This window comes from Fukomys damarensis, unplaced genomic scaffold, assembly GCF_012274545.1.
Source record: "Fukomys damarensis isolate Sample0158 unplaced genomic scaffold, DMR_v1.0_HiC HiC_scaffold_16, whole genome shotgun sequence".
NCBI classification, from domain to species: Eukaryota; Metazoa; Chordata; class Mammalia; order Rodentia; family Bathyergidae; genus Fukomys; species Fukomys damarensis.
The window spans coordinates 116,179,534-116,188,423 of record NW_022900928.1 but is presented as its reverse complement, the minus strand read 5'-3'; the positions used below and the strand labels follow the sequence as shown (position 1 = coordinate 116,188,423).

The 8,890-nt window shown below is 37.1% G+C and overlaps 1 protein-coding gene across 5 annotated transcripts in view; it reads right to left on the bottom strand.

Annotated features, from left to right (window-relative positions):
• Positions 1-8,890, bottom strand: part of Tmem169 (transmembrane protein 169) — a 124,995-nt gene that overhangs the window by 14,400 nt on the left and 101,705 nt on the right. For all 5 annotated transcript variants that reach the window (XM_033764611.1, XM_033764609.1, XM_033764610.1 and 2 more), the window contains 3 exons: positions 5,568-5,677; positions 3,390-3,486; positions 1,508-1,575 (listed from right to left, as the gene is read on the bottom strand). In XM_033764611.1, the coding sequence (XP_033620502.1) occupies positions 1,508-1,575; positions 3,390-3,486; positions 5,568-5,677 (275 nt within the window). The remainder of the gene's footprint in view (positions 1-1,507; positions 1,576-3,389; positions 3,487-5,567; positions 5,678-8,890) is intronic.

Below are 8,890 nucleotides of genomic sequence, written 5' to 3'. Positions count from 1 at the left end.
GTGTGTGTGTGTGTGTGTGTGTGTGTTCATTCCATTATTATTGATACATTCCAGTTGGGATGAATGGGTAATTACAACACTGTATAAAGTTACCAACAGTTAAGTGCCATACTCAAGCCCATGGTTCTGAGTCCTAGCAGAAGGGAGTACAGATACTGTGGAACACCCAGAGACAACAATCAGTACCTAGAAGTATGCTTCTAAAATTCCAGGATCTTACTCTTCAAAGTAGGGGCCACATCTGTTCTTTAACAAAAATTTTACCAGGCACGGTATCTAATAAAAATTCCTGTACACTGACTAACTTTTCTCAATCTTATGGTTTCTGCCAAATCACTTTAATTGAGTTGAACATTCAAGGCATTTTCAGTGTGGCCTGCCTTGAGACATATAATGAACATTTTCATCCTTGTTCCTGCCAGTTCCTTAACAGATTCCTATCCATCTTCTTCAGGTCAAGTTCTCCCTAAACACATAGTTTTGGGGTTTCTACAACCACCCTGTGTGAATGTCTCAAGGGTAGGAGTTCCGAGCACCACAGTAACTGCCAGGATTGTGCCAGTGGAGTGAGATCAGTGAACGGTGTTATGAAATATACACTTCTGAGCTATCTAATGTAATTTCATCACAATCTTGAGTATACAATGGTTGCCAAATGAAATAATCACATGTATTTGATTCATAACTAAATCAAATTCAATACAGTACTCATAGATAAGAAGGGAGCCCTTGATCTAACAATTGTGTCAATCAAAAGCTCACGGGGTCTTTAATGAAAACACACTTGAATGACCATTACCCTAGACTATGCGTGTTTTAGCTACTTAGCTACTTGCTGCTCTTTACAATGCCTGAGGAGCTGAGGAGCTTTAAAAACTCAAACAAATCATGTCTAGGACCCATCTCAGACCCACGAAACACAATCTCTAGAGTGATTTTTTTTTAGGGAAGCAGAGATATACTGGGAACCTTAGCACTGAACTATGTTCCCAGCTCTCTGAATTGTTTATTTTGAGGCAGGGCGTTGTTAAGTCCCAAAGTTGTCTCAGCTGGACTTGAACTTCTGATTGACCTTCCTCAGCCTCCCAGCGTGCTGGGATTACAGGCATGTGCCACAACCAGCTGCTGCATATTTTTAATAGGGATTGTGGGGAGAGAGAAACCTTCTCAGGTGACTAATGTGTGGCCAGGGTAGGAATCACTGGGCCAGAAGGATTTCATAGCCTTTACCAGGGTCTAGGATAAGCTTGGTATGCACTATGGAGTTTAGTAGCACTTGTAAACTGGGATTACAAATGAGTTCTAGAAACATAACCATGGTCTATAGGAAGCTAAGTAAATTACAATGTCTGCTATGAGGAAGATAAAACTGAAGCAATTTGCTGGTTGGCTGAATAAAGAGAGGGTGCACACTATACTCTTAAAATTTACCTTCTATTGAGGACACCAAAGAAAATAATGTTCAGTGCACTAATTCATCTAAAAACAAGGGGTCATCTCTCAATACCTTTTTGGCTTCCTCAGCTGTGACAGTGCTTCCAGAGGCTTCATCATTGGTGATCAGAGTAATCCCATCTAAAAAAGAATTCACAGAATAAAACAAAAACATGGAGTCTCAGCCCCGCTTTCCTTTCCACACCACCCATCTTTGCTCTGGAGACCTGTATAACTATGAAGGTGATCCATCCTGGAAATAACACAAAACTGTAATAGCAATTGATGTACATTTTTTGGGTTTCGTTTTACATTGTTACCCTTTCTCTCATTCTTGCTAGTACAAAAGAAATAAAGGCCACATTTCAATTTCTACCCACTCCATAAAGTCTTCTTTCCCTTTTCTAGAACTCTTAAGATCACTTTCAAATAGTTCTTATCACATCTTACATAACTGGACATGTTATTTGTCTTCACAGACTGTATTTTCCTCAAGGGCAGAGACTAAGTCTGATTCATCTTCATACTCCCCTCCATGTGGTACACATGAAAAACTGAATAAATAAATGTCTGAATGACTGTATACTTCTGTCCAAACATACCAGGTACACAATGCTAGACTCTGCATACATTTTGACTCATAATAGTATAACTGACCATAAAAATCAAATAAAAACAAAATGGCCAGTGGACAGATGACAGGGAAACATGCTTTTATAATTGGCATGTTTATCATTCTTTTATCTCAGTGAGGGCAAATCAAGGATAGAAGATCTACTGTTTAGGTTTTTCTTCTTCATAAGATTTTTTTTTTTCCTGTCTCAAATGGCTAGTGCATTATATACTTGCAGAAAAACACATTTATTTAACATACATTTGTATCTAGAAATGGCACAGATTGTATTATTCTCTCAACAGCCTATAAGATTTCAGAAAATATGTGTATTGTGTATGTCTGTAAGTTTTTTTCAGCAAATAATGTTATAGCCATTCAAGGAATAACCATATCAACTTCTTTCATTTACTGGGTCAGCAGGAGACACACAAAAGTGATTGAATAAGCCGTATACACCAGGCATCCTAATTGCTTTGCTCCTCGGTGTAAAGGTGAAAGGGCTGAAAAAACAGCTGTCAAGGAAACAGTTGTGTATGTGATGAAATACTGTTAGAGGGCATGTAACTCCTTTTGTATAAACTTTACATAAAAGATGGATGGAAACTAATTTTGTCTCCTATTATAAATGAAAATGCTTCATACTATCTCTTAAATGTTGATGTTTGTTTTTTGTTGTTGTTTTTGGTACTGGGGATCAAACTCGAGTCCTTATACTTGTGAGCCAATAATATGCATTTTTAATAAATAATATTTTACACTGGGGTTCCGAACAAAACCTGGGTCATGTTTTTAAAAATGTGCAAAGGGCAAGAAGGAAACCAAACATCAAGCCTGATAATACTGAAACAATGTGTGTTCCCTTCCCTCTGGGTTTAAATCACATGGGCTACTGTGAGTAACTGAGAAATTGAGTGGTTCTGCCACATGAGTGCTCGGCTGCTGATAGGAACAACCCAAGAACATGGTCACAGCAGGTACCAGGGAGCAAGTGTGGGGGAGTCAGTCCAAGTGCTGCAGACCAGGCAAATCTGAAATGGCCAAGGATTGGAAGGAAGGGTCAACGTTTGCTCCTATGATGGCTTCAGACAACAAACTGTGAGGCACAATCTTGGAAACCAGTCATGCTGTGTACATTGTAAGACAAGATATGTATCTCTACTTGTTATTTATCACTCTAGATTTATGCTTATTAAGTTCAACAAATCCCAGGCATTTCCCAAGGCAAAATGGAAAGTCATCAGGTCCTATGCAAGTCATTATGCTATATAATTTATATTTGGAGGCTCTGTGTATATTTTTCAAAATAGCACAAACACTTGGGAGAAAAATGACCCTTTACCTTGAACAACAATTTCCCAGAAATGATTTAACTGTTTAATTTCTACTTTCTCTCGAAGGGCTTTCAGGAAACTGTTAAAGCGTGGTTCTTCTGAAAACTGGGGATCAAAAAAGGAAGAAAAAGTGGCATTCAGAGCAAATACAAAACCAAATTCTTCCCTAGTCCAAAGTAATACACACTTTGAATCTACCATATTTATAAAGAAATACTGTCCTTCTTGGGTAACTTGCAGCTGGCAATTCAAACTGAGCTTTGTTTGCCGAGAACCATAACCAGAAGGCACAGGCTTCCCACAGCCACACTGTTTTTAGTAGCCTGGTGTGTTACTTTTAACTTTTAATACAGACAGTTGCAAATAAAAAGATAATAATTTAGTGAATGTTCATGTGCCACTCAGCTTCAATAATTATCGATGCAACCAATCATATTTCACCTGTATCCTTAACTTCTCCCAGAAGTCTTAGTTGTTTTAAAGAAAATTTGTTATTTTATTTCATTTACAAATATTTCAGATTCAGTATCTAAAACACATATTCTTTATATATTTATGTGTATTTAGGTATTACAGATATATAAATGAGGGTGAGAAAACATACTCAAGTGTCATTACATATCACAAAAATTATCCATTCCTTAGTAGAAGCAAATAACTAGTTATTATTCATATTTTCTTAATTATTCTATACAAGTTTTTTCCTTTTGGTCTTTTGAGACAGGGTCTCACTATGTAGTTGAGACTGACCTGGAACTCACTATGTAGCCCAGCCTAGTCTCGAACTCACAGCGATCCTCCTACCTCAGCCTCCCAAGTGCTGGGATTACAGGTGTGCGCCACCATGCCCAGCAAGTTTCTTCCTTTTTTAAAAAAGTAATGTTATAGTTTAAAAAAATTATCTACTTTTTAAAAATGATCTAAATTAAGATTGACTGATATGTCTCTAAAATCTGTTTTGTTCCCCTCTCATCTGTTTTATTTTTAATTTATTAATTTTTTACACTGCTGGGGATTGAACCCAAGGTCTTCACACATGCAAGCCAAGTGCTGTCATACTGACCTACAGCTGTAGTCCCAGCTTTTTCTCTTTTTATAAGAACCCAGTGACTTCGTGCTTCTAAGGACATGCAATAGCCATAGCGTACAGTGTTATCAGATACTCTATGCAACTTGGGATAGTGTTTTTGAAAAATCAACCTGTTTTATGACCTTTTCCCATCCACATCTTTCTCTACTCAACTGAGTCGGCCATAGTCTTCATTCTACTTTTCCAAAATTTTGTCTTTTATCTGTAGGATATTTGGGGCATCTTTGAATCTTTTATTCAAATCTAATTTTAACTACTTTCTCATTTTCTTGTCATTTTTATAAGTAAATTATTTAAGCATTGATTTGTTCCTTTATCCAGCAAATATTTAATAAACACCTACACAAAAACATACCCCTGTGCGTACTTTAAAAATATATTTTTTAGGGCTGGGGATTTACCTCAGTGGTTCTGCCGCCTGCTGTTTCACAAGCACAAGGTTCCGAGTTCGATCCCCAGTACCAAAAAATAAAAATACATTTTACAAATTGAAACTTGCTCACCTCTTATCTAGCAGTTTAAAGGCCTATAAACGATCTGCAGATTTTTAGAAGTGTTTTCTAAAAATTCTTAATAAAACAAAAACTGTTTAACAAATGGTGAGGGGAAGCTGAGTAACTATTAAAGAACAATGGAACAGTTTTCTTTTTGTCCTGGCACTTAAATCTCTACCCCTATCTCCCTAAAATCCTCAGTAATTAGACCAATATATATTTTCCATCAATTTCCTTAAAATAGCCCAATTTAAGAGTTCTAATACAATAGTTAGCTTTTACAATAACAATTGGGCTGCCAGAGGTTACAATGGAAATTTCCCTGGTTTTCTAAGCAGGAACATAAAGCCAGCGCTTTGGTGTCATAAAAAGCAAGAGAGATAAGACAATGCTCCCGCCTGCCATGTCCACCTGAATTCTTCCTCAGAAATGACAATAACATGAGTTTCATCATTTCCACTTCTCTTGGTATACACTGCTACTCAGGGTGAAAACAGTGATTTCCAAAGCAAAGCCCAGGCTTCTCTGTGGAAAGCTGTGTGGAAAGCCTTGCAATGGCCACCAGCTGTTTGGGAAGAAAAGATAGGTAAGGCCACAGTTACCATTATGGCTTCTTCTCGGAAGGCTTTGATGCAGTCCAAGCTCTTCATAAAATAGGGTGTTTCATTCGTACCCAAAAACTGCTCAATATGGTTTATTAGCTGGTGACTCGCTGGAACATAAAAGAATAAAATTATTTTCCTAGCTGTGAGTGATGCTTCCTGGTGGAAGAGCCTCATGATCAGTATATAAAACAGCAAGACTTCTTGGTGGGGGGGGGTGAGATACAAAATTCTGATTTCAAAAATCATATTTGAGAAATGTGGGTAACACTGCTATTTATCAAGACATAAAATTTCACTTCTGCAATACTTAGAGCCAAGTATTCCTTTGGGGATGTTCAACTCTAAATTGTGGTCGTTTTTAAAAATCTTATTGTGGACCGGGGATTTACCTCAGCGGTTCGGCAGCCTGCCTTGCAAGCACAAGGACCTGAGTTCAATCCCCGGTGCCCCCCCCCAAAAAAATCTTGTTGTTGCCTGCTCCCTCACGCCCCTCCCTCCACCCCAAATTCAAGCACCATTTTAACAATTTATAACTACCTTTTCTAATATATTCATAGAAAACATCTAGTTTCTCCCCAAGCCTTTTTGGGATAACTGTCAAACAGTACAAGGCATTGAAAAGTAATGAATCAGGGATACCCCACCTTTTACCAATCCCAGATTAAATTAGAAAACAACAGCCCCAGTCTCCCCACTCCCCCACCACCCCAATACCAGAGATTGAACTCAAGGCCTTGCACTTGCAAGGCAGGCGCAGTGCCACTGAGCTAAATCCCTGGCCCAACCCCAGTCTTAACATAGCATCCCACAAGATGAGAAATCATTACTATATGTCTTTTGCTCTTAGCTGGACCTCAATATTCCATGTGTTGCTCAGTACTCCCCAAGCTATGAATACTTAATAAACACAGTCAACAAGCAATGTCATAAATATTATAGAACAAAGTACATTAATAATGTTATCATTTCCAAAGTGGGCTGCAACTTGAGGCTGCCTCACAAAGAAACAAATTCTTCAGTATGAGAAAAAGCAAAGAAAAATAGAAATGTGAAAGTTATCAGGGAGCTTGGTCTGCTGAGCAGATCAAAACTGACTGTTTCAATCTGTGGGGAAGAACAAATCAAGGAGATATGAACATTCCTGGCCTAAAGGCTTACTCTGTTTTGTCCCCTAAAACCACTCATTAGCTGACTATTTGATAAATCATGCTGAATAATCAAGATATTCTAAGAGCGCTGTGATTCCCAAATTCATGACCTCATTTGAGTATTCTAGTAGTTAAAAATGTGTAGGCACACAGTACTAAAGCCAACTATCTTCACTATTCACCTGTAAAGGCTCAAGCCCATGAATTCTAAATTGGTGACCTTAACATTGTTCAATGCCTTAGAAAAGACATGAATTTGGTCATCTACTTATTCCCTAAGGATCTTACAGCATGTGGAATGGATTAAAAAAAAAAAAACTATATGAAGTATTTTCTATTATAGCAATTTTGCAGGATGGGAAAAAATATGCCCAGCAACTATTTCTCTTCTACCAACTAGGAGATTATGATCTCCATTATAATAAGGCATTTAACAAACTTGAAGGATTGAAGAAACACTTCTCTGCAATTTTAGAAATCTTTACCAATATACCCTCTAGCAGTGAATTAATATCCAACTACAATTCAAAGGAGGGAATATTCAGATGGTCCTTTTTTAACAAGGCAAATAATACTACCCTGATTAATAGGTAGAGAATCATCAACAAGAAGCTCAAAGCAAATAGAAGCTATCTAAGCTTCCACTTTTCAGCTTAGAAGGGCAAAGTAATACAAATGTTTGGTATTTCTCCTACCCCTGAGAAAGCAGCCTACTTTCTCAGTTAGTCTGATATAAAGTTCACTCGGCATTGTATATCTGGGGACAGTTCAAAACCTTCACAGGCCAAGGGCGATAATACCAGAGACTCCATGGCCCCCACTACTCTTAAAATGTGAATGAAGTTAAACATATATGCACCAAATATAAATGCCCCCAACTATATAAAACAAATATTAAGTAACATGAAAAACCAAATAAGCACTAATACAATTGTAGTGGGGGATTTAAATACCCCACTATCACAAATGGACAGATCATCTAGGCAGAAAATCAACAATGAAATAACAGAATTGAACCAAGCTTTGGAACACATGGACTTAATAGATGTTTACAGAGTATTCCACCCCACAAAATCAGAATATACATTCTTTTCGGCTGCACATGGATCATTTTCCATGATAGACCACATATTGGCTCACAGAACAAGTCTGAATAAATGCAAAAGAATTGAAATCATCCCCTGTATATTATCAGATCATAGTGCAATCAATTGAACCAAGCTTTGGAACACATGGACTTAATAGATGTTTACAGAGTATTCCACCCCACAAAATCAGAATATACATTCTTTTCGGCTGCACATGGATCATTTTCCATGATAGACCACATATTGGCTCACAGAACAAGTCTGAATAAATGCAAAAGAATTGAAATCATCCCCTGTATATTATCAGATCATAGTGCAATCAAACTAGACATCAATAGCACAAGAAACTGTAAGAACTTCACAAGCACATGAAAACTGAACAACACTCTCCTAAACAATCAATGGATTACAGAGGAAATTAAAGAAGAAATTAGACAGTTTTTACAAATAAATGAAAATGCCAATACAATATACAGGAATCTATGGGACACAATGAAAGCAGTTCTACGGGGAAAATTCATAACATTGAATGCCCACATTAGGAAAACAGAGCAGGCTCAAATAAACAAACCAATGATGAAACTTAGACTCCTAGAAAAACAAGAGCAAGAAAAACCCAAAGCTCGAACAAGAGAGGAAATTATAAAGATCTGAGCAGAAATCAATGCAATTGAAACTAAGAAAACGATACAAAAAATAAATGAAACAAAGAGCTGGTTTTTTGAAAGAATAAATAAAATTGACAAACCCTTAGCTACTCTTATCAAAAAAAGGAAAGAAAAGGCTCAGATCCATGTAATCAGGAATGAAAAAGGCGAAGTCACAACAGATCCAAAAGAAATCCAGAAGATCATGAATACCTACTTTGAGAACCTATACTCCAACAAAACGGAAAACACAGAAGAAATGGACACATTTTTAGATACTTAAGAATTACCAAAGTTGAACAAAGAAGATAAAAATATTTTAAACACCCCAAATATAGTCAGTGAAATTGAAAATGTAATTAAAAATTTACCAACAAAGAAAAGCCCAGGCCCCGATGGATTCACTGCTGAATTTTACAAGACATTTAGAGAAGAAC